General features: G+C 36.3%; 1 protein-coding gene across 2 annotated transcripts; it reads left to right on the plus strand.

Annotated features, from left to right (window-relative positions):
• The first annotated feature begins 2,044 nt into the window (after positions 1–2,044).
• On the plus strand, positions 2,045–17,450 carry LOC149015373 (phenylalanyl-tRNA synthetase, putative / phenylalanine-tRNA ligase). 2 transcript variants are annotated; one of them, XM_089157325.1, is made up of 19 exons: positions 2,045–2,420; positions 3,248–3,370; positions 3,535–3,627; positions 5,363–5,419; positions 6,103–6,158; positions 9,828–9,920; positions 12,492–12,582; positions 13,978–14,015; positions 14,108–14,146; positions 15,118–15,194; positions 15,274–15,358; positions 15,442–15,541; positions 15,748–15,844; positions 15,955–16,026; positions 16,214–16,280; positions 16,382–16,507; positions 16,675–16,729; positions 16,799–16,906; positions 17,029–17,450. In XM_089157325.1, the coding sequence occupies exons 1-18, from the start codon at positions 2,265–2,267 to the stop codon at positions 16,850–16,852; spliced, it is 1,479 nt and encodes a 492-aa protein (XP_089013451.1). In that variant the 5' UTR covers positions 2,045–2,264; the 3' UTR covers positions 16,853–16,906; positions 17,029–17,450. The 2 variants fall into 2 exon arrangements, with proteins under 2 accessions (XP_089013451.1, XP_089013453.1); XM_089157327.1 differs by having other exon boundaries at positions 17,107–17,450.
• The last annotated feature ends 9,478 nt before the right edge of the window (positions 17,451–26,928 follow it).

Here is a 26,928-nt window from a genome sequence, read left to right on the forward strand (position 1 = left end):
TACAAAAAGAAATTTCCAATGCTAAACTGTCTCCTTTGAAAGAAATCCTTTGAAGAACATAATGAATGACCGATTTGGAAACCATTTGTGTTATGTGTGTTCTTATATGTAATTCGAATTTGTAAAGGCTTATGGGTTTTTTATCTTTCAGGGTTTGGAAATTCCCCCCGTTTTAGCATTTCTTCTTTTTCTTCTTTGAAGTACTCACTTTTTGATGTTGAAATCGAAACAAAACCCTTATTTTGCATAAAGGAATTCAAATTGCTTTTTTTCCATTTTGTTGTTTTTGATTTGATTATAATAGAACTGAGATTTTGATCTATGGTTTCTTTTGCATTATAACTGAATTGAAGCTGATACGAGAGGAACAAAAGCTATGTGAACATCCATTCGTTTCCTCAAGATTTTATAAATCTGCTCTCTCTCTGTATGTGCATGTGCTATGGTAGATTTTGTCCTAGTCACCAACATGTCATTTTTCTTTCACAACTAATGAAAACTTTACAGAAGAAATAGACGATTCAAAGATCTCAAGCAGCTTCAAGCGTTTTTCTTATATCGTGACTCCTAGGCGTATTTTGGGTGTCACACAATCTTGGTTTTGGCATCATTGGGTTATTTTGGCTTTACTATGTGAATTTAATTATTATTAGGGATAAGTTTTGTAAATTCATAAAGTTATTTACTTATTTAACCAAAATACTCTAATTACAATACACCTTTATTCTTAATCGTTAGGGGATGCGTTTGTTTGTTGGAATAAAAGTGGGGTGACAAAATTTTTGAAAAAACATATTTTTCCATTAAATCTTAAAAGTGTTGCTTTGTTTGGTTGCTTGCGAATATATAACAAAATTCCGTCGAAACTTGCGAAAGTTCCACCAAAATTTTCCATTTTAGGAACCTCGAAACGAAAAACCAGGGGATCGAAAAGAATCCTAAGTTTCGATCGAAATTTCGATCGAAACTTATCGAAACCTGGTTCAACCAAGCTAGACACAAGCTGATTCATAAAAAAAAAAAAAATCCAAAATTTCATGGGAAAACATGAAAAATTTCGTGGAACTTGAAAATTATGGAAACCTAAGAAATTTTGTGGAAACTTGGGAAATTTCATGGAAATCGGGGACTTTTTCATGCAAGTTTCGTAGTTTTTCCATATTTTCAATTTTTTTTGTTTATTTCATGTTTCCCCAAATACCCCATCCATTAGGACTTCATTATCCAAATTGCTTATTTTTCAGACTAATTATCTTTATGCATATTGATGACCAGACTTATAAAGTTACAGTTGTTGATTACTTTGACAACCATAGGCATAAAATGTCATGAGGATGTCTATGTTCGTTTGTTGGAAGAGATGATGTTATAGGCATAGTACTATTTTGTTCATCGGATGGATCCACCGAGGCACTCCTCTTGGCATTGAGTTGTACTTTCATTTTATTGTCAATTACATTGAATTTGATGTTTTGAAGTTAGAAATTATATTTTGAATGTTATGTACTTAAGTAGTTAAATTTATAATGTACTTTTCGGACAACTCTATGTTGATGTTATGTACATTAAATGATATATTTACATTGATTTTTTTGGAAAAAAATATCAATGTGTTATTTTTATTATAATTAGCTTAAATGCAGAGTTCCATCATTAAATACTCCATAAAACTTATCTAAACTTTATGTTGAAACATGAGCAAAAAAGTTATAAGTTTCCTTGAAATTTATAAGTTTCCCATTTTCACCTAGTCGAAATTTTAGTTTTCTCTCGAATTTTTCTTATATGCAATGGAAAAGTTAGAGACAAACTTTTTTAAATTAAGAAAACTTGTTTGTTAAGGTGACAAACTAACATTTCTACATCATCATATTTTTTCAAAATCTCCTCAAAATATGTGGAATTTTGTGAAAAAGTATTTGAAAACAAAAAAAATGGAATCAACAATCAACATTTTTTGACAATTTATTTTTAATTTTTATTTTTGTCACGTAATTTTTTTTTCCAACCCCACCTTCTCAAAAAACGCAGCCTCGATGATGGGTGTGACCCACGTGTCTGAACGGGAGAATCCGCGGAGGCAAGAATGTAAACGAAAAACTGAGTTCATAGCCATCGGCAAATAAAAAATCCCATAAACCCTATTCTCAAAAATAAAGTTCTGCACAGTTGTTCCTGCGTTACATTGACAAAGAGTCGAAGAATCGAAGAAGTAGGAGGCTTTCCGGCCTTATCAGGCTTGAGATCAAACCAGAGAGACAGAAATGTCATCGGAAGCGGAAGAGACAATCTTAGGGTTTCTGGAATCAAATGAGAGCATATCAGATTCCGGCCAATTCGCTACAGAATCTGGAATCGATCATAACGACATTATAAACGTCATCAAAAGTCTCCACGGTTTCAGACTAGTTGATGCTCAGGTGATACTTAGTTCTATCAAGTCTGCACCTGTCCATTTACTGTTATTGCCTCTGTGAACATGGTAGCTAAATAATCTCAATGTATTATATAAAGTAGATATTGTATAATTGTTGGGTTTTCATCCCTCTGTGTAAATAACCTAATATGGGGTTCACAGTCAATAGTATCTTCACCTAACGATGAGTCGAAGAACACCGTGCATTGATAGATGGTGAGGACCCATATTGACTATCATAAGGTCTTTTCTTGGAGTTGTACAGTCATTGTATCACTTTCAAATGGCACTGGTTGCTCCATTGTCATATTTTTCATAAGTTCACAATAAGCATAACACCCGCTTGAAGCATAATAACTATTGTGGAATTCTGTCTACGATCTTTGGCACTGATTATTGACACTTGAATAGTAAATTATGAACGTTAGTTGCATTTTACAGAGTTCATTAAATACAAGCGTGATATATGTGCTTCTAAGCTGCATTTATAGTAGATTCAATCTAAAGTGCGTCAACAATCAAAAGATATATCTACATATGACACACCACCAATCGTCTTCCTATACTACAATAATGATCAGCAGTGTCTCAAAATTCATCGCCTTCATAAAGGATTCAGATGAATTCTCAGCCTGTGAAGATTAATTGAAAAATCATATCGTCTTGAATCTTTCAAAGCTACTACGGAATAGTGCTATGACACCGATGAAATTGGATATAACCAGGTCACGGTGCTTCAATTTTCAAATGGCACTGGTGCTTGCTCCATTGTTTCGTCACGTTGTTAAAATAATAAATTCTTGGCTGAATTTTTTTGTGTGATTGACGCAGGACATTAAGAGGGAGAAGTGGGTACTTACTGACGAAGGGAGGTCATATAGTGTGGCTGGCTCACCCGAAGTGCAGCTCTTCCTGGCCATTCCGCCCGAGGGCATTTCTCGTGAAGAATTACAGGTTATAACTCCTCTTACTAAAAAATAAGAAGTGCGTTAGATTTTGGCAACTCTTCTGTTTTACGAAAATCTTTCTTTATTTACAGATTCCAGTGACAAATTTTTGGTAATTTAATATATCTAGTTTTACCAGTACTGTGAATGAATTGGTTTATGCGGATGCAGAAAAAGGTTGATCCTTCAGTTTACAAAATAGGTTGTGCCCAAGCAGTAAAGAATAAATGGGTGGAGATTGGGAAGCAGCTAGTTTCAAGAAAGGTGACATAACCTGGAACTTGCGTATTTCTCTTTTCCGTTTGTTGACCTATGTGTGTGCTCACCGTTTGGGTCTTATTGTTTCTATATTTGACTGTTCCACAAGTTCAAAACATTTAGAATTTGTTAGTATCTTATGTGATGGGTTGTCTATAGAATAGTACACATCTAATTGTTGTTTCTGTCTCTTTTCTGTGTATTATCTTAAAGCAAGTTTCATTTTTACTGGTTGTGTTTTACATAGTGGTTATGACCATGGTTGTACTTAATTAGTGTGGAACTTTTAAGGGTCCACTTGTTGGGAAAAGAAGAAGAAAGGACTCAGTACTGACTAAATTTGTACCAGAAAACATCCAACAGGAAGTCTAGACTGTAGGCTTTGTAGGATACTTGTTCAAAATTTTTTGATTACCCCAAATTATTATGTAATTCTGTAGTGTTATTTCCCATTCATTTCCCTTGATAATCATTTAGAATTCAATAGTTTTGTGATCTCTATTTTCTGTGGCTCTAGTTAACTTCTTTCCATGTGCTCCAAATACTTGGTTAGGAAAATATAGCCAATGAATGTAAATATGTAATGACTAGATTGTTGAGGGAGAATGGCAGGCATTTGGATAAAGGTAAATATGGTGAAGGCTCTAACCTTGCGATTTGGAATACTTGAATTATGTTCATTGATGCATGAGATTTAGTTTAAAATAGACAAATTTGGGTGAGAATTGCTTCATTTTGTGTTCTACTACCGTGAGTGGCTCCTCCTATTGAAGTTGTCTAGGCTTGATGCTAGCAACCTCTTATTCCCTATTTTTTCTCATTGTTAGCTTTAAGGTCTTTTTGTGTGCGCACACACACACACATGCACACATCTTGGCATTCTTAAAGAAGTGCCAATATCTTCCTCTCTCTATTGTTCTCATCAAGGTTTCAACTATCTGTAAGTATCTTATGTTAACTTGTGTCATTTCATATTGTTAGGGTACTGATATGGTATTTTGTTAATTAAAAAATGGATTGTATTGCATTGGTTCACAGATGACATGTCTCGATACTAATTGATATGGCTTGTGATACTAATTGATATGACTAGATACTATGAAAACCTGCAGAAAGACAAAATTGCAGTAGAGAAGAAAACTGACTCTCTGAAAACAACCAGTCCCATTTGTTTGCTTCCGTTTGAGTTAGGGACCGTATCCTTGCTTAAAAAACTATTTTTACCTCTCAAATTTTCATCTATTTTTTTCTTCTTAATTATCACATTAAAGTGCTTAACTGTGCAAGTGAGGGAACTTCGAAAACCAAACTGTTTTTTCCTCTAATCTTTCATTGAGTATCTTTAAATTAAGATAAAATAACATGATCCATTTGATTAAGGATGAATCTGTGTTTTTCCCCCAGATCAAGAGTAGATCGAAATTGGAAGTCTTATATTTTATCAAAAACAAGCGATAGGAAAAATTTTATATAAATCATAGAGATAAAATATCTATTGAATAAAATCTCATCCTTTGTGCATAATCAACTGATATAATTGCATGGTCATACTTTGTTATCATTTTTATGCATGATATATTTTACATGTTGCTTATTTATAGTCTTTTATGCTTAAACTGTGTTTTACATGTATCCTTTGCATCTCCAGGTGTTTCTTGATCTTTTCCATAATGTATTTATCATTTCCTCACTTTTTGATATCTTCAGCATGATTGGTTTTCGTGTCTATTACTTTATGTAGGCTCAAAATGTTGACGATCAAGTAAAAAATTTGCTTCTGAAGATACAAGCAGGAGAGGTATTTCCCTTCTTCCTCAGTCCCCAATGAAGACTCTTGCTGTTAATTGAATAGTTGGATCTCAATCACTAAATGGATTATTTCAGTGCTATATTATAAAGAAGTATAAGTTGAGACTCATTTCAAAAAGAATGCATATAAAGAGAATCTTCCAAATTAGATTGAATTCAAATTACATGCTGATATGGAAGGAGATAACGCACTTCTATTTTCAATATTTGATGCATTGATTTATATTTGGTTCTTCATATACCTAGTATGGCTTGATATGTTTGTAAGGGATGGGACTGGTATATGAGGTCTAGGCTTCTTTTGCTAACACCCCTATCCCTTTGGTTTTGGTCACTTCATTTGGTGAGATGGTGTAAGTTTGTGACAGATTCAGTCTGATGGGTGGGTCGTCCTTGTGAGTTGTGACTACTCATACACCTACATCTGTTCCTTATTTCATTGTCCATTGAAATAAAGCTTCCTTTACCATATGGAGAGTGGCTGTTCAGATGGAACCTCCAATCTTAAAATAGTATGAGGTGGAGCCCTTTTGGCCTCCTAACTGAACTGCCCCCTGTGAGATTCCTAGGTTGCCTGTACTCCGTTGCTGGATGATTTGTGTTATTTGACTACCACCCGTTATTGACTTTATTTTATTTTTCTGATGATTGAAAACTTCACGATTTCTCCAGGTCGTTGATCAAGTGGATGTCGATGCTCTCAAAAAAAGGAAGCTTATTGTCCTGCAGTAATTATCAACAATTGTTGCTTCTACATATTACTTGAATTCTTGCTTTGTGATATTTTTATGTCTGTTGTGATTTGACATATCTGATGCATTTCATGTTGAAGGCAAAATATGCCAGATGGTTGGCTAAGAAATCATTTCCTTCTGCTTGTTGAGCTGACACCAAAATCAGCTTAACTGGTGCTCACCCGCGTAGGTAAAGGACACAGTGTTGGTATGTGTTTGATAAGACCCTAATATCCGAGGGGGTATACATCGCAACGTATAGGAGGAGCACAGGTTCTCAAATATAGCTGGACATGTGGGGAATAAGTGAGCTAAAGGACATAGGGACAGATGGCAAGGTCTCATTTGGGGGCAGCCATGTTTATGTTGGGATTTTTTGGCAGGAGAAAAGGGTAGTTAGGATTTGTTTTGGGGTACTTTAGGGGAAAGTAGAGAGAATAGAGAAGGGGAGAAGAATCTTGTAAAGGGAAGGGATGAGCAGAGCTCGTAGGTGAGGGGAAGACCCTCAGTTGGGGCAAGTAGAATAGGGTTTGCTGGATTTCTGGGGGAGGAGATATTGAATGGCATTTGGTCCTTAATTGAGAGTTAATGAAGTATTTCCCTTGTTCAGATCCCTGTTCATCCATTTATTTGCAGTATGTGTGAGTTGTATGTGGATTGTGAGGCAACTGTAGGTTTATCCCACCAAGAGAGGATCTCAGTTGCAGGGATTGATTGAGGCAGCAGTTGGGTTCTTATCAGGTATTAGGTTTGGCATGGCCGAAAGTAGGGTTAGGTTTCAAGGGTTTTGGAAATCTAGGGCAGCAAAGGAATTAGGATTTGGGTTGGTCTGATTAGGCTGAAATTGGGAGGGAAGGTCATTAAGATCAGGGGAATGATGTTCCTAAAGTTTGGGACAAATCAAATAGTTAGATTGCTGTAGATCTGACCCTGAACTTTAGGTCTTGGAAAAAGTCCAAAAATTCCAGAGAATTAAAAATAAAAAAGGACGAGGGTTTAGGGGTTAGGGGAAGAAGAAAGAGATTTAGTCTTTCTAGGGTTAGGGGGTGGGTAGGACTGTAGTCAGGATCAAAAGATAGGGGAGGGGAGGGGAAAGAGATATCTTAGATGGATTGGGATTGGAAAATTAGGGTTTGGGGATGGGAAGGGGTTGCCGTAAGTTAGGGGGAAGGGGAAGATGAAGGCTGCGATGGAGTGAAAATGGGAAGGAAGGTAGAGGCTTTTTTCTTTTTGGGGTTTTGGGGGGGGGGTTGTGTGGTGCACTTACTTGAAGAAGTAATGAGGCTGGAGAACTTGAAATTGTGTAGAATTCAAAACAACAGAACAGCCCAAGTTTCCACGATACAGCATAAGAAGGTGACTAACTAATCTTGAGACTCAGATTCAAACAAGGATCCTCTAATAACTCATCCTAGGATGATCCAAATTGCAAAACAAGGGTAGATTTGGAATCCTTGTAAGAAGTGGATTGTAACTAAGGGAAGTCCTCTCTAATTGGGACTCTTCAATAACTTGAACAAAACAAAATCAAATTAAAAAAAAAGAGAGAGTAGATTTTGGATCCTATTAACATACTGGATCCAACTAAAGGAAATAAAAGTAGACTAACTTGACAACCAAGGATTGACAATCAAACTAAAAAACAAAAGTAGATTTCAGATCCTAGCTAGACTAACTTAACAACGAAGGACTCAAATTCAAAAATAAAAGTAGATCTAAACTCCTAATAGGACTTTGAATCAAACTAGGTCAGGTTGGGTTTGATTAGGGGACCCAAAATGACCAGAATACCCCTATGCTGGCAGAAATTCCCTTGATTGCTGGTAGGGCCACAGGGTACTTGTAACTTCCCTTGGCCCTCTTTGGGTGGTCCTGGGTCTGGTTCACGTCAGGCTGTATACGCCATATAGTCAAAAGTAACCTTCGGGCACTTTGCCTTTAGTTTCTCAGGCAGAAACATTTCTGGACCATAGAAAATTGTGCTTGTCAAGTTGTCACTGAGACACAACACGGAAGACCCCAGTAAGACTTGGAAAATGAAACTGGGTTTCCTTCTGTAATCAGTTAGATGCAGAGGTACTCAGCTGATTAAATTCTTATCAATGTAAATAACAAGGTTACCACTTACAATTTTATTTGTTGAAAAGAAGAAGTTAGCATTCTTGCAGAGATTTCTTTTGTGGTCATAAAGATATAAAGTGCATTTATATCCCTTTCTTGGAGAGGTATGTGATGCAACTCATAATTAACTGTCACACTGTTCCAGTATAATGTTCATCTTCATTGAAGTCTAATGCAGACTGGACTGGGGAGTCCCAAAAGGCAGCACGCTTCCAAGAACTTCAATGAAATCTGCCCAAAAACCACATTTTCTAACTAGGTTGTAGATTTGGTACCTCCAATGGTCAGATCTGAATGCAAATTTAAAGGATTGTTACCCAGGTCCTAAGGATGATATGGTGTGAGAACAGGTAAAATCTGATGGATGGTTTGAGAGTCCTAAACTTGATAAGGAATTTGAATTTTGTAGGACTCCTATGGTTAATGGATTTAGAGGACTAGCAAGGAGCTATAACTTTGGTTATTACTTTATTTGTTAGTCCAAAAAAAAGGGGTGGGGGGGGTGGGGTTTCTCTGAGTTTGAGCCAATTCCAATGGCCAGATTGGCGTAGATCTAACTTCTGAAATTTTGGTGTTTAAGGGAATCTGCAAATTAAAGAGGGGAAAAAAAATACTGAATAAAGAAAATGGATGGGGGAGGGGGCAAAGCCTCAAAGCTTCAATGAGGTGGATGTTGGAGAAGAATATGAGTCTTCTTCCTTCTGCTAGGAATTTGAAACATCTGGAAGGTCTTGGATTTTAAGCACCAGATTCCTCTTTGCACAACTAAGACTCTCAGAGCCATTGCTGAAAACCAAAATTTACTTTAATCTAATCTACTATTCTTCCATGATGGGGCACATAAATAATGTGACATAAAGCCTTATGACTTGCAATTTAGAAGGATAAAGAACTCTTAAAATTAGAAATAATAAAATGAGCATGACTCTTTAATTAACTCCCCAAAAGACTCCTAACAGACTCATTACTCTCTTAAAACTAACTTGACTCAAATTAAAAGACTGTTAACTTACTTATTTAACCTGATCTCTTTTCCATTAAACAAGCCAATGGACTAGGGGTCCAACCTTTACATGACCCATCCCTTGGCTTATTTCCTAGGCGATAGAGGCTGGATCTTAGTCAAAGAAATTAATGATTTTTACATTATTTAATCTAATCTACAGTTTGCCCCCAGAAAATAAATTCTGCTTTGGTCATCCAAATCAAGGGGGGAAAATATCACTTTGTATCCCAGAATAATGTTATTTTTTTTTTTCTGTATTGAAGTTATTAAGGAATAAAAAGGGTTGTACCCAGTGTACAAGGCTTCTGTGGTTAGTGAGGGTCCAATGTGAGTAGTTTTTCTAACATTATTTAAATATCTAGGGTTTCTGTAACAAGCACTTTATGCTTCTTCTATCATTATGAAACTCTTGTAATATAATCCAGAGGTATGCAATTTTGTACAAACGATGTACTAACCTTTCCTTTGTGTGAGTTTTTTGTTCTTGTACCCCCAACCTTATTTTCTTTGATTTTTTTGTTAATTGGCTTGACTAGGACATGGAAGGGCTATTCGCTGCAAAGGGGTCCTAATTACACACCAAAAAGGAAGAAAGCTGTCACAGATTTGACTAGAGAACATCTGCAGAGGTATGTGGGTACATAATTGGAACAAATACATGGTGTACATACATTGCGGTGGACCAAGTGGGGTTCATCCGATTAATTTCTTCAGCATTGTGCATATTATATTATACCAAGTAGTGATCTCCTTATCATCTGCTGTGCATGTGTCTGCATTTCTAGAACCTACATATATGGGTCTTTTTGGGACCTAAATCTGTTCCTATGGCTTTCATGATTAAGGAACTTTTTAGAGTTTTGGTCTCCATGTTGCACAACAATTCAGTCTCATATGTGCCCCTTCCCTGTGTTTTCATGGGATGTGAATATGAACTTTTCTGGAAGTAGTCATCCTTCTGGAGCCTGGTAGACTTCAGTTGATCCACAATTTGGCAGCCTAATTGATTTGGTGAGTTGAACTGTCAGTTCTTACCATGCTGCAAAGAGTTGCCTAATAATTAAACAGCTGCAACTGTAAGCTTACTAAATGCCAGCGTGAAATGTTGAAACTTGAAAGAGAGATGTGCCTAAGGCAGCATGTAAGCAAATTGTGCATGTGAAGAGAGGAGAGATGTTCGCAATTACTACGAAAAGAAAGCCTCCCCTTAAAGTATTAGAATTTGAGTAAATAGGGAGGTTTAGAAACCAGAATTGGATGTGGATCAGAGGGAACTACCATACCGCCTGCTACTGACTGGTATAGGAACTCGAATGAAAGGGACAAGCACCATTCACTGGTGGGGCAAGAAAGGGGAAAGGTTGGGCTCTAGTTGCAGATTGATCCCTTATCTGAGAATAATGATAGGGCATTGAAAAGGGACAAGCACCATTCCTTCTTTTATATTGAGATTGTTTCTATTAAATGATGAAAAAATAGTGATCATAGAGGGCATCGTGGTTGGTGCATCAAACAAGTTCTTACTTCTTACTGTAACTGGCATACATTTCTAGTAGTTTTCAGAGCTTTCTAGGACAGTAGATTATCAGATAATGATTGAAAATGATTGAATTACCTGTTTTGAATTATCTCTTTGCTTCCTGTGTATTCTTTAATGTGCTAGCATTTTTATATTCTTAACTTGATATAGATAAATATTCTAAACATAGGTGCTTTAAGAGTATGGTGTCTTTGATGGGAAGGAGATTGCATTCAAAACTGAAATGAAGGGAATCCACTTGAAACTTGCACCCATTAGCATCGTCAATACTTCATTGTTTAACAACAAAGTTGATTGTCTTTTTGGTCTTTAAAAATGGCGATTAAAAAATATCACAAGTCCAAACATTGTTGATCAAAGGAAACATGAAGTGCTTTCAGGTGTTACATAGCTTCTCAAAGCAGGCAAAGCATTTACTGCACTTTTCCTACCAAACAAACAGGGCCTTGGGATTTTCAGTGGTTCAGCAAAGCTTGAGTAGGGAAGTATCACTCTAATCTCCAGATTGGATGGGAATTTGGTATTTGGTAACAACTTGTTCAATCTGTTCTGAGTCATTTCTAAATTTGGTCTTTGTACTACTTGGCCAATGTGTAGGAACCTAATCATAGAAAAGCTTCTAAACCTGTTTTATGCCATCTTGACTAATAAGGCGTTGTCTTTGCCCCCTCCCCAGTTGCCCCTGCCAAGTGCCTTGGGTTACCTTGGTGGTTGAAAATTATTACCATGTACAGTTCTCCCCTTCTTTGTTTTCAGCAGCAGAACACTGCTGAAGGACTATGGACTGTGTTCCAGATGGAATTTGGGATGGGGAAGAAAATATTTTTCCTTTTGTTGATATGGTCTTGGATGCATTGTTTACTGAGATGTTTCCCTCATATCTTGAGGCTATTAAAATTTCTTCTCTTGTTTGATTAGCTTCTATCAGTACAAGGACCGCTAACAGGCGTGTTCTAAAAATCCATTTTGTTAAAGTGGTATTGATGCCAGCCTTTATTAAACTTTACCTTAGCTAAAACCTGATATCCGAAAGTCAGAGTTAGGAAAATAGTTTGTTCAGGTGGGCTAGGTTTAGGTTTAGGTTTAGGTCTAGGTTAAGGTTCCAGACTTCCAGTGCCTTTGATTTTGTTTAGGTGTCCCGCCTGATGCCCAGTAAGGATGGTGGCAACAAATTGAGTTAAAGGGCTATCTAGTGTTTTAGGCAGGGAAGTTAATTGAAGAAAGTTAATTCAGTTCTTGTGAATCTTTTCAAGTGGTTAGTGCTTAGTAGTCTACATCATGCATTTCATCCTCTATAGCAACATTTTCAGCAGTTGAATGATGATTTTCAGTTTTCTTTGATCTTTCACTGTCATACTTCTATCAAAATCTGTATATGCATTATTTTCATAGTTGTGGAATAGTGGATACAATGTGTTCAGTTTTTTATGGTTATCTATCTTCATGGTTCATTTTATGCTTGCTTAATCATTACTCATGGAGGTGTGTGCTTTTGTATAACATGGAAGTTTTCCAAAAGGGCATGGATTTAGGTTACAGTCTGTGCTTTTATTTGCTAATGTGGCTTATTGTTATTCACCCAAATTTTTTTTTGCTTATGGTTATGTTGTTTACATATTGCTGTGTTGAAACTTTATTTGCAACTGTACGTTGTTTTCAGGGGTGACTGGAAGCAGTTAGAGTTTAAAGAGTATAACTTCAGTGCTAAAGGCCCACCCTCGGAAGGTGGCTATCTCAATCCTCTGCTGAAGGCATGGATTTTGCTTACCTTTTCCCTTTCCTGCTTGCATTTGGTTTACAAAGCAGTATGCATGTTAGTTTCTTTTCATATGAAAGATTGGAGTTTGCTGTGATTGCTATGGAAAGTGCAAAGCTTGTAGAAGCTAACTATTGCTAGAGCTCATAAAATCTTTTGTGTTATTTTTTTTTCGTAATATTTTTATGATAACCAAATGACCAGAGTATTAAGGTGAGTTTCTTTTTTTAAACAGTAAACTGATATGATATGAGAGATCATAAAAAGTTCCTTAGTCGTCAGGGATTAATTTTCCTTGGCATCCCATAAATGCTGAATCGATATTTGTGAACATGGTAATCAATACATTAGATTTTTGAAGTACTTAAACTAGTTAATGGTGAAAATGATGACAGGCACACGCACATGCATAAAGGGCATTTCAAAGCCCCAGGAGGGATGCGTGACTTAACAACCTATGATATTCTGTCATATGGGAGGATGATGTGGCAACGTTGACTTTTGGGTAGATAGGGCAATGTCTGGATAGCCACATCAAATTCCTGATCAAACCTATTTACCCTTCCATGTATGTCGACCATGCTGAGACTGAGAGTCCTGTGCAACCCTTTGGCATCTTGATTGTCTTCGAGACTTCAATCTGTTATTTTTTGAATTTTCTCACAGCCTCTTGGCTCAATTAGGATTGGTCTGAAAGTCGAGGGATCTTGGTGTCTACCTATCTGCAGTGCCACCTGACAGATGATCTTGTCCTAACAAGATAAGCCTGAAGCCTCCCTTGGTGGGCCAATTTGGGAGCCTTACCTCTATGCCTCCTTGCAATAGGAGCTTCACTTCTGACTTAATTCTAATTATTCTGAATTTCTTATTCTCCATTTAGATAGAGAACCAGAAGTTGGTCCAGAAGGTAGTGCTAACAATGACCATTTTTCAAAACTGTGATTGTTGGAAAACACACATGATATCAATTTCCTTGTCTCTGTCAGATGTATAACCTACCATCTACCAAACTCCCTTTGCCCCCTGTTCTTTCCTCTTCGTTTTCTCTCTGGTTACACTAACAGTTGAAGTTATAGATATTTAAATTTAGGATGGCTAAAAAAGGCCACCTGAAATGTATCATGTAGCATGAGCATTCTCTACCCATTGGAGCTGGGTCCAGGTTTTCTTTTAAGTCAGAATAAGGCTTAGATGTTGTAATTTGTTTCTGTGAAGCTGTGGCAACAGCCTTGCTTGAAACAGGGGTTAGGTTGTGTGCATTTGACCACTCCCAGACCCAGCTATACGTGGCCAGCCTGGTTCACTGAGTATGGTTTTTATTTTTTATTTTTGGTTGACATTTGCTTCAGTAGACATGTGGGAGTGTTTCTAATGCATATTTCCATTTCAGGTTCGAAAACAATTGCAAAATATCTTCCTTCAAATGGGGTAAAAAAATGAGATTTAAATTCAATGTTTCTATGTAATATGTTGATTGTCAAGCCTGAATATCTGAAGTATTGATTATCTACTGGTTGCAGTTTTGAGGAGATGCCGACAAATAATTTTGTTGAAAGCAGGTTGGTAATTTCTATGATTGTTGATTGGCACTTTCTAGTAGAATGGAACTACTAGAGTGTTGCCCCATTCCTCTAAGGTAGCTTCAAGATTATGTATGTAAACTTTAGGAGTTAATAACAGACACACAAAATGTTCATCAGTCAGTTGCTATATTTGTATGAGATCTGGATCAAACTTTTCAGTCTCTCTGTTTATTCACTATGTTAAAATTTCACAAATGAGGTTGATAAAACTATATTTGTATGTTAAAATCTCACAAATGAGGTAGATAAAACTATATTTGTATGAGATCCTTTTATCACATCTTTCCACCCTTGCCCACCACAAGGTAGGTCATGAGCACTAACCATCACTGTATAGTCTGACCTGGGAAACTTATCAAACTAGTAAACCATTTAATTAGTGGGTAATATAATATGTTTCTAGGTTTCTATTCAATGTATTTTTGGTAACAAAAACTGAAGGTGGCATCAGTCATACTAAACATGCAACCAAAAAGCCTGAACAATGAGAAACAAATGCATTGAAAGTTAAAGGTGCCCTTGGTTACAATCCTGTTTATGGGGTGATTGTTTCTAAATTTTTTTATCTAGAACCCCTCATGAAAAGCAAACAGAAAATAGAAACATAAGGAAGAGCCATATATGGTTTGAAGCTCCCCAACACTCTTCATGGTATTAGAATAGTGACATATGTAGCAAACACCTCCTGTTTAATGCACTTGTCCTCAATATCTAATATACTTTATTTCAGGGTTTATGTATGTTAGAGTGACTATTTATTGGCTTTACCTATTATTTTTTGTTTAAACTCAATCATTTTTATGTGTATTTTTTGACAATTTCCATGCAATTCTGCCTTGATACATATCTGAGACACGATACACTACAAAACAGAACGCTTCTTAAAATCATCCAACCTTAATCCTTGTTCACCAGCTGTTTTGATTTGTTTAAACTCAAACTCGCAGCTTTTGGAATTTTGATGCACTCTTCCAGCCACAGCAACACCCTGCTCGTGATTCTCATGATACCTTCTTTTTAAAAGGTCAAATTTCCTGACATTGTACTTGGTAATCTGGTTATGTTCTTTTCATGTATTATTCATCTGGCTTTTGCATTTTTAGTTCCTTCCACTACTAGGGAGCTGCCTGAAGATTATGTTGAGAGGGTGAAGCGTGTCCATGAATCTGGTGGTTATGGATCTAGAGGGTATGCTGCTTTATATTTTTGGCACTTCTTGCACACTGTTCTAACATTCAAATTTTCCTGAAAGAAAATTATTTTCTATATAGATATGGATATGATTGGAAAAGAGAAGAAGCAAATAAAAATCTATTAAGAACCCACACAACTGCTGTTTCCTCGAGGATGCTTTACCTGCTTGCACAACAGGTAAATTGCGCTAGATTTCTGCTCTTTGTGCTTGTTTGACTATTACCAAAGAAAAGTTTGATATTTCTTTTTGGTCATCTTTTCTTCCCCAGCTAACATTTGACGTTTTCTGTGAACTGGTTACAGATGAGCCTTGGATGTTTGAACTTTTTACGTTTTACCTTTTTCTGAAAAAACTTTACTGAACTTTTCTTTGTTATGTGCAGAAATCTTTCAGCCCAAAAAAGTACTTCTCAATTGATCGTGTTTTCCGAAATGAAGCTGTAGATCGAACTCATCTTGCAGAGTTCCACCAGATTGAAGGTACTTTCAACAATGTCTGGGTCTTTATGTTTGTTGGTTGAAGCAGAATATCTATGTCGTAAATAATAAATGTCTTATATATTTATGTTTTTGGGGATATGTTTATTCAGGTTTGGTATGTGATCGGGGCCTTACCCTTGGTGACCTGATTGGAGTGTTGCATGATTTCTTTTCTCGCCTCGGTAAATGTCTTGCAGTTTTTGTCATTGCATCCCATATCAATCATGCCCTTCGGTTCTCATTCTTTCTTCTATGAGTTTTATAGGACATCTCTGTTTATTAACCGGAGATATGGAGTTGTATTGGAGGCTATATTTATAGCTGAAATGGAATGTAAATGTGATATCATTCCACTTCTCATGTGTTCAGGTATGTCGAAGCTGCGTTTCAAACCTGCTTACAATCCATATACGGAGCCAAGCATGGAAATCTTCAGGTAAAGAAATATTGTTTTAATGCATGTGGCTCATGTGCTGTGTTCCTTGAAGTGATTAGCAAACTCTCATTTGTTTTTTTTTCTTTTTCCCATTTGATCAGTTATCATGAAGGCTTTAAGAAATGGGTGGAAATTGGCAATTCTGGCATGTTCAGGCCGGAAATGTTGCTGCCAATGGGGCTACCTGAAGATGTTAGGGTAATCGCATGGGGGCTTTCCCTTGAAAGGTAATATTATCTTTAAATGTGAGGAAATTTAATTGGATAGGTGCTCCAGAATATCTGGTAAATTAGTATTAGATTGAATTTTTTCCCCTTTTTTTTTGGGGGCTAAAAACCCCATGTTCTTGAAAGTGGAATGGAGAACTCTAACCTTCATATTCTTTCTATGTCAGGCCCACCATGATATTGTATGGAATTGATAACATCCGAGATCTCTTTGGACACAAGGTACATTATTTACTACTCCATGCAGGCTTTTACGGAGCCAAAGGGCATTAAATCTAATTTCTTGTGCAGGTGGATCTTAATCTCATCAAGAAGAATCCAATTTGTCGTATTGGACTGGAATAGTGAGGACCTTGTAGCATTCATCATTTTTTCTAGGGCTTCAGAAACACAAAACAGGTATAATCTTGGATCCATTTAATGATGACATAGTTGGGGACCTTTAACACATTGTGCATCTTGTCTCCAACCCGATGCTTTTTCAGATTAGTCAGCTTAGAAGCTTAGTATCTTCTTCGTAGGTTGCTTGCTGCGAGTTCATGTTGCTGAAATGGAAAGCATATTCTAGGATAAAGGGTTGACAATAATTGGGAGAACAGATACTTGCAGGATTTGAAAGGGTGGGGCGGTTTTGGCTCTAAACGAGGGCAAGCTGTGGCCTTTGGTTGCTCCCAGCCATTAAATTTTTTTCTTCAGTCAAGGTTTGAGCTCAAAGAGAATATTTCAAGTAACCGTATTCAGTAACCTCCAATGCTGTTGATTTCTCTATACTTAGATCTATTACTACAGGTTCTGCTTACATTTGTGAATGGTTTATATTTCATTTTACTCATATCTGACCTTAGACAAAAATTTCTTTTGTTACATACTTTTGAAGGACTTGTTTATCTCTATTTGACTATTTAGTGCACTGTTCATTCAATACAACTTAAGTTGATATGCCTGCTCTGGCCAATGGATTGAGCTTTCCCTTTGTTTGAGTGTCTGAATATCAGCTCCCTAATTTCTACTTTTGAGGCCGATGGGGCTTTGTCAGTTTTAGCCGTCTGACCTGCACATGCTTGAACATTTTTGTTTTCGTTAACGATTGCCATTGTGATTGTGTACGAATACAAGGTAGAACAAAGAAATGAAATGTTGGTTTTTTAATTTTTTAAAGAATTCTACTCAAGAACATGATTATGAACCATGTTGTTCAATATCATTTTATATACCATGTAATCAGAATAAATTGATTCAATCTCAATAGCAGCACTTAAAAGCAAAACGATAACAACTTGCCTGAATTTAACTTCTTGTATGAAACAACGAATATTGCATAGTAGAATTGTTGAGAAAGTGTAATTGATCAACTAACTGCTGTCATGAAGACTAAACTTAAGAACCAAATCGTTGACAATAACAAATTAAACTCGTAGGTTTGAATGACCAACAAAGCTATTTTCTTATCAATTCAGTAAAGGCAACAGAATTTGAACTGTAAAAGATGATTTGCATTGGTTCAATTGTATCATTACATTTCCAAAGAATTCAAACTGTGCCAAAAAGATATTGTTCAAATACGTGATGATGCCGAAGAAAGTAGCGGTTCAAGCCACAGCAGCACCGGCATTGACTCTTTAAACAAAACCACAACCCATGAGTGCTACAAATTACCCTTTTAACATCAACTTTGTAATCAAACCTCATTTTTTTAAATTTTTTTGTACTGAATCCACAAAAAAAAAGAAGAAAAAAAAAAAAAAAAAAAAAAGTATAGGAGACAATTTTTTAAGACATATTTATTTAATTGGTTCTCAAATACACACACCCAGATGCATCTTTAGAAATAGCATTGCTGAGATGTCGTGGGGGACAGAGTAAATTTACATGAAATTCATACAAGAAGGGTATGCGCATTTTTGACAAGATATCTGCGCAACTGTTGATCTCCCTATACACAAATACTATGTTAATGTCTAGAAAAATAGGAATCAACTCAATCTTTTCTAGAAATTCTCTAAAGCACTTAGGAGCTGGTATCTCCTTGTTAACGTATTTTACTAAGGGCTTTGAGTCAGAATTTATCTGAATTTTAGTGAAACCGTATTTCTGCCGCCAATGTGATACCTCTCTTTAAGGCTCCGAGCTCTAACTCCAAGATCCCTTTGTTCGGATCTGCACCAGCGACAACACTTATGACCTTCCCTTCGTGATCTCTAGCTATGACACCATAGCCCGCTCCTTCCAACCTACTAGATGCATCAGTCTTGATGGCAATCCAATCAAGAGATGGTGACTCCCAAGTCAACAACTACACGGAGGATGAACATGAATCTAATTTGAGGGAAGCAAAGAAATCTCTAGACCAGATTGGTGGGTCTGACTTGAGGCGAGCAAGATACTCATTTGTCAAAATATGGATCCATTTTACAGAAGACATTCTCAACTGCTCGAGGATGCAGTCATGATGAAAAAAGTAGGTACAAGGTGGCTCCGAGGATGGATGTTCGTGGAAGCAAATCATACAAGCTTCTTGAGTAGGATCATATTCATATTCATACATCATGTCCGTCATTTTGACTTGAGGGAGGAGGATGAATTAAGAATTGCAAGAAAAATACTCAAAAATAGTAATGAAAATGTAGATTTAGTCTTAAATAGTTTGGGATGGACAAATAGACGACACTTGAGAAGAAGAGGAGGTCGAGTGAAGCGATATCGTATAGGACACAATGCAAACCAGTAGACAAACAGATGCGACGAATATAGATAACTGGGTTGTAGTGTACGTTAAATTCATAATATATATAAAGCGACCAACTGATTTGAAATTCAATGACTTCAATGTTCGAATGTTTGATCAAGACTCTTTCATATTTATTAAATTACCCCTTCAAGATATCAGTGGTTGGCGGACCACTAGCCTTCAAGATGGGAAGGTTTTATAACTGTGCAAGCACATAGATGAATTAAGAACCATACTTACATACAGTTCAAACAAGTAGACAAACGGATGCAGCGAGTGAACATAGATAACTGGGTAGTGTACGTTAAATTCGTAATATATATATTTGTTCGGATCTGCACCACCGGGGAAAGCACTTATAACCTTTCTTCGTGATCTCTAGTTATGACACCATAGCCCGCTCCTTCTAAACTTCTAGATGCTTCAATGTTGATAACATATTGATTTTCTCCAATATCTTAATTGTGCAATTCAAGTCTTCATTATCCTAACTCTATTTAATATTCTGACATATAAAAAGATTGAGAGGCTAATGGATATGGTGAATGGTGTAAAGTGAATTCTTTGGTACAATGAATTATTATGAACATATACGATGCTGGCAAGCTATGGTGTTTTTATTCATTAATTGATTGTGATGAATGCATACCCTTTTGATGTTCAACATACTCAATTTGCATCTTTTGAAGAAAATTATTTTTTTGTCATTTCCTAACAATCACATGACATTCTAACCCAACTTAATCAGCTGGATGTAGTTAAGGGTGTCAATCATACTGTGTGTTGTTTATCGAAATCAAAACCACGTTACTTATACATTACCCAATAAATATGGTATGGTATCAATATGACAAAACTATATAGTTTGACAAATGGTACAGTAACGATACGTATAAAATGATACAAATGAACCATCTTGCAATCAATACCTACTTATAATAATGCTACGGTAATGGTACAACATACTTTTACCATTTGTATTCGATATAATAAAGATATAAAATAAACATATTCAGTACTGCTTCTGTATTGAATTGACACCCTTCTCCTCTATTCCTCTTCTGTCTCTCTTCTCTTCTCTTCCTCTTCTCTCTCCTCCGTAACCCTCTTATACACGCTTCTTAAACCTGAAATCCTTTTTTTTTTTTTTTTTTGGTAATTCAATTTCCTCTTTCTCTTCTCAGTATCGCAGAACCGCCTCCTTCACTTTGATTGCCCTTCTTTACTTTATCAAGGTTATTCATATAAAGTGGTAAGATGGAAAGAAAACACCACTTATGTGTCACTTCTCTCTTTCTTTTATAAATCTCATATGGAAGACATCTAACTCTCTTCCACGTGAAGAGGTGAGGGAAGTGTATCTCCTCCTCCTTTCTCTCCTTAATTTACCATGTTTTATAATATATATATATACACAAAAAATAGTAGGCCTCTTTATGGGCTCGTGGACATACTCTATTATCTTATGTAGGGCCCACTTTAAGGTGCGAATATTAATACTTATGGGTTCAGAAATTTATGCTGATTATTTTCTAATTTTCAACTCAGTCTAATTATATTGTTGTAGAATCCACAACCGATGTCCGAACTTGACCAAAATATCGATTATAATCTAGTCTCGTTTAAGTTATTCTTTAACTATATTTGAACCATTTGATTAAACCATCAAACCAACCAACATGGTCTTTTAATAGTCTTAAAGACTAACACATTCACACACAATAATATAATAATAATATAAAAAGATGCATCACATCCTCCCCTCCTTAAAATAAATTTTGTCCTTGAAATTTTGCAACTTGATCAATTGAAAAGTTAGGGATATCGACTCTTTATATTAGATTCAAGCTCCCATGAGGCTTTTTGACTCAGGTGATTGTTCCACAACATTTTCACTAGTGGTACCGCCCTGTTTCTCAGTTTCTTCTCTTTCCGTTGTAGTATCTCAATTGATTTCTCTTCATAAGAAATATCTTCTTTAAACTCCAACAGTTTGTATCGTAGCACATGAGTAGGGTTTGCTACATACTTCTTCAGCATAAATTCATGAAATACATCATATATGTTGGACAAATCTGGAGGTAGGGCAAGTCTATACACTACTGCTCCAATCCTTTCTAGAATCTCAAATGGTCCTATATATCTTGGATTTAACTTTCCCTTTTTGCCGAATCTCACCACACCCTTCATTGGTGCTATCTTTAGGAAAACTTTATCACCCATCTCAAATTCCAAGAGCTTCCTCCTCACATTTGTATAACTTTTCTGTCTATTTTGAGCAGTCTTCATTCTCCTTTGTATTATCTTTATTTTTTCACAAGTCTGTTGTAATAGGTCTAGCCTTAATACTTGTTTCTCACCAATTTCATTCCAACACATTGGAGGTCTACATTTCTTTTCATACGGTGCTTCATAGGGTGCCATCCCGATGGTAGACTAATAGTTGTTGTTATAGGCAAACTCTACTAAATATAAGTGATCACTCCAGCTATCATTTAAAGTCAATCATACAGGCCCTAAGCATACCTTCCAATATCTGAATAGTCCTTTCAGATTGCTCAACACTTTTTGTAAAATTTTTTAAAATCTAGAAGTAAAGATCATACATAACAGAATTAGGTACTTCATGTAACCTCACAATCTCCTTCACATATAGTTTAGCCAGCTTGTCTAGGGAGAAATCAATCTGGATGGGTAGAAAATGGGATGACTTTGTCCCTTACCTCCAATCATAACTTTATCTAGGTATCCTTCAGACAAATTGCAGTATAACCTTGTGGAGTCTAACAAAGTTCATGGTAATATGCTCCCACTTCCACTAAGGTATGTCTAGGTATTGTAACAAACCTGAGGGTCGTTGGTGTTCTGCCTTTACCAATTGACAAGTCATGCATGTCACATAATAAAAGTTTAAGATAAAGATGATGGATATAGATGTCATTCTTAATCATTATCTAATAGTTATCATTAAATCCCTAATTTTAAGGAATAAATGGTTAAATTCTAATTAAAAACTAACTCACAATCTATGAATTTCTCTCTATTTATTCTTTCATGAATCTCCGTCAAGTGCAAACCCAAGACCTCCACGTGGGAGGGCGGATCTTTAACCGCTTGACTAATCCATCATTGGCAATTACTTATAATTGTGTTATCTATATTTTAGTCCTCCTATTAATTTACCTAAATTTTTAATGCGAATCTCATGTCGGAATGTAATAAAATAATTCAAAGACAGGACCCACAATGGGTCTCACATTGACCCACATAATATGTATGATGAAGAGACATTAGTGTTCTTTCGACGGAAAAGTGATCCAGACTCATTATTCGGCCCCCAATGTTCAATTCTGGCTCTGCCCTGGATGTAATACTTTCTTAACTGCGCAACATTTTGCACCATACATCATAGTTGTCCATGTGACTTTCCTTTGAACCTCAAAAGAATATATCAGTCACACAACTCATTGAACACACTTCCACTTCTTCCATCCCACTTTTTCTTATGATATCATTTGACCTCCACTTTATCCATCTCAAGGTCTTGCTTGGTAGAAGAACTAGCCTATGCACATCCTTCTACAATTTTCCTAGAGTCATTTAAGGCATGCCGTACCTCTTTTAGCTCTTCCAATTGAGATCATATCACTCACTCCTCACTGAGATATTCCTAGGCCTTCGTTGGACATTGTAACAGAAGTATCATCAACTTTTTTGGGATAATAAAAATGTGGACATGTGACAAGTTAGTGTTTTTCTCAAGTTTTCAAAAAGTCTAAAACAATATATAGAACTGAAAATCTAAAAATTTTCTTGAATTTTCTTTTTGGGGCTTAAAAATTGAATTTTCTTTAACATGCAGTAAGTATAAAGAAGTAATTTCTCCAATAGGTCACCACTGTGTAATAGCAATTTCTGATTTTGTTGAGAATTAACAAATCTATCCCACATGTAACACACAACACTTAAGATTGATCATATTCTCAAAATCAGTACTACTTCGAAGTAAGAATATTACCTGGAAAAAAATGAGTCATGGATTTAGGAAGTCTCCCAACTTGTCCCTCAGCCACGTTAGCATCCCTCAAGTCTTTAGTACATAGTCTACGTTTATTACTCTATGATTGATTCAAATTTATAATTAAACCTCTTTTTTTTTTTTTTTTTTTTTTTTTTTGATTTTGGTACAAAATCCACAAAATAAAAAAGATTAAAAAAAATGTATACAAGATAATTTATTAAGATATATTTATTAAGATATATTTATTAAGTTCTCAAATACACACATCCAGATGCATCTCTAGCAATAGCATTACTGAGATATTCTGGGGTACAAAGTAAATTTACATGATATTCGTACAAGAAAGGTATGCGCATTTTTGACAGTATATCTGCGCAACTGTTTGTCTCTCTATACACAAATACAAATTTAATATCTAAAAAAATAAAGATCAACTCCTCAATCTCTTCTAAAAGTTCTCTAAAGAACCTAGGGACTGATATCTCCTTGTTAACATATCTTATTGAGAGCTCTGAGTCAGAATTTAGTTGAATTTTGGTGAAGCCCATTTCTGTCGCCAGTTTGATACTTCTCTTTAAGGTTTCAAGCTCTAACTCTAAGATCCCTTTGTTTGGATCTGCACCACCGGCTACGGCACATAAGACCTCTCCCTGGTGATCTCTCGCTATGACATCATAGCCCGCTCCTTCTAATCTTTTAGATGCATCAGTGTTTATGGCAATCCAATCAAGAGGTGGTGACTCCCAAGTCAACAACTTCATAGAGGACAAACATGAATCTAATTTGAGGGAAGCAAAGAAATCTCTCGACCAGATTGGCGGGTCTGACTTGAGGCGAGCGAAATACTCATTTATCAAAGTATGAATCCATTTTACAGAAGATATTCACAATTGCTCGAGGATGCAGTCATGATGAAAAAAGAAGGTAGAAGGTGGCTTCAAGGATGGATGTTTGCGGAAGCAAATCATACAAGCATCTTGGGTAGGATCATATTCATGTTCATACATCATGTCCATCATTTTTACTTGAGGAGGAGGATGAATTAGAATTGCAAGAAGAAGAGGAGACCGAGTGAAGCTATATCGGATCGGACACAGTAGAAGAAGAGGGGAGTGAAGCTATATTGGATTGGACTGCCGCTAGTTGTTAATAGGATCCTAATTGCCCAAGCTCATCCATGCGCCTTCGAGCTCTGGTTTTCCACGAGTATCGCACAGAATGAAATGGCAATATTTCCTAACTCTTTCCTCAACCTAGCTCACTTTCTTCTATTCTCTCATCGCTTCGTCTCCTTGCTCAACTTTTCCACGTTATTTGTTATTATTTTCTTTCTTAGTTTCTGGTGTTGGTTAATGGTACTTCAATTCTCTGCCTCGACTTGAAGGATTTCTCAGTATTCGGTAGGTGATTCCGTCCGCGGCAGCGTTATGGAAGATGAATAGGAGAATTCCTTCTCCGGTGCTGATTTTTGGCATTTTCCAGCGAAATAGTCTGCGGTTTTTCAGTAGAAAGATTCCATTCCATGGCAGGAGGAGGAGATGATTAGGGTTTAAGGACAAGTTGTTTAAAAGCGTAAAATGTTATTTAAGTATTTAAATTGAAATACTCAGACCACTACTTCCAATTAGTATTTATAGGTTCTATGGCTAATTGGACTCTCCCACAAATTGTAGGACTCTCCAACAAGGCCCATTACACCGTTGGATCGTAACTGATCCAATGGTCTATATTAGAACATAAGTTGGGTATAACTCAAATACCAGTATGACTCAGATACCTCAACAAATCATGTCTTCCTTGTATCCTATAACTATTTATATCCAGTTGGTTCCTTGTTTATATCCTTATTATATCGAATACAAAATGATACAAGTATGTTGTACCATTACCATAGCATTATTATAAGTAGGTATTGATTACAAGATGATTCATTTGTATCATTTGATACGTACCATTACCATACCATTTGTCAAACCATATAGTTTTGTCATATTGATATCATACCATATTTATAGGATAATGTATTAGCAATGTGGTTTTGATTTCAATAAACAACACACGGTATGATTGACACCCTTAACTACATCCAGTTGATTAAGTTGGGTGACAATGTCACATGGTTGGTAAGGAAGGACAAAAAAATAATTTTCTTCAAAAGATGCATATTAAGTATGTTGAACATCTAAAGGGTATGCATTCATCACAATCAATGAATGAATAAAAACACCATAGCTTGTTGGCATCATATATGTTCATAATAATTCATTGTACCAAATAATTCAGCTTACACCATTCACCATATCCATTGGCCTCTCAATCCTTTTACATGTTAGAATATTAAATAGAATTAGGATAAAGACTTGAATTGCACAACTAAGATATTGGAGAAAATCAATATGGATGTTAAGGTAGGATTTAAGCACAATGTTGCTTAAAAGTGTAGAAGAAAAAGGGAGTGAAGCTATATCGGATAGGACTGCCGCCAATTGTTAATAGGATCCTCACTGCCCAAGCTCATCCATGCGCCTTCTAGCTCCTCTAGTTTTCCACAGAATGAAATTGCAATATTTCCCAACTCTTTCCTCAACCTAGCTCACTTTCTTCCTCTCATTGCTTCGTCTCCTTGCTCAACTTTTCCACGTTATTTGTTATTATTTTCTTTCTTAGTTTCTTGTTTCTCGTTTCTGGTGTTGGTTAATGGTACTTCAATTCTTTGCCTCGACTCGAAGGATTTCTCTGTATTCGGTAGGTGATTCCGTCCGCGACAGCGTTATGGAAGATGAATAGGAGAATTGTTTCTCCGTCGCTGATTTTTTGCCATTTCCAGCGAAATCGTCCGCGGTTTTTCAGTAGAAAGATTTCATTCCATGGCAGGAGTAGGAGATGATTAGGGTTTAAGGACAAGTTGTCTAAAAGTGTAAAATGTTGTTTAAGTATTTAGATTGGAATACTCAGACCATACTCCCAATTAATATTTATAGGTTCTATGGCTAGTTGGATTCTCCCACAAATCGTAGGACTCTCCAACAAGGCCCATTACACCGTTGGATCGTAACTAATCCAATGGTCTATATTAGAACAGAAGTTGGGTGTAACTCAAATACCAGTATGACTCAGATACCTCAACAAATCATGTCTTCTAAGTATCCTGTCTGATTGCTCTCTCTCTTTCTCGATCCCCTCTATTTCTTTCTCCAATGGGTTGTAGCAAGTCCCGCCTACTTGGATATCGACCTTAAATTGGACATCATTGTGACCTTTTCCCGGACGGTGGGCGATTTTTATATTTGATGCATATGTTTATGAAGTTTTAAACTGCGTTCCTTGCACCTAATCTCATTTCGTAGAAGAGGAAGAAGAAGAAGAAGATGATGAATCAGATTCAAATACGCAATAGACAACAAGAGGAGGAGGAGCACTTATTCTAACAATTACTTCATTTTCGACCCAGCCTGTTACTATGAGAGATAAAATTGGAGGAGAACTTAATGTTTGACTTAGGGGTGTCAACGGTGCAGTTTGGGGCGGTTTCGGGCTGAAAAACACTTAGCCCAAACACGACCCATTAGCAAAATAACTCTTTCAGGCCGGTTTCAGTTTGGTGCAGTTTGGGTTCAGCTAACTAACGGTTTAGATTCGGGTTGACTAACGGTTTATGGTGTGTAAGAAAAA

Source organism: Hakea prostrata, chromosome 5 (assembly GCF_041222555.1).
Source record: "Hakea prostrata isolate BN-2017 chromosome 5, UWA_Hpros_2, whole genome shotgun sequence".
In the NCBI taxonomy this organism is placed as follows: Eukaryota; Viridiplantae; Streptophyta; class Magnoliopsida; order Proteales; family Proteaceae; genus Hakea; species Hakea prostrata.

What these genes read in the sequence shown, in the direction of transcription:
- LOC149015373 (XM_089157325.1), top strand. Translation starts at nt 2,265, where the DNA reads ATGTCATCGGAAGCGGAAGAGACAATCTTAGGGTTTCTGGAATCAAAT. An exon ending in AATATCTTCCTTCAAATGGG is followed by an intron (nt 14,016 to 14,107) that starts GTAAAAAAATGA and finishes TACTGGTTGCAG; the next exon opens with TTTTGAGGAGATGCCGACAA. An exon ending in TTTACCTGCTTGCACAACAG is followed by an intron (nt 15,542 to 15,747) that starts GTAAATTGCGCT and finishes TGTTATGTGCAG; the next exon opens with AAATCTTTCAGCCCAAAAAA.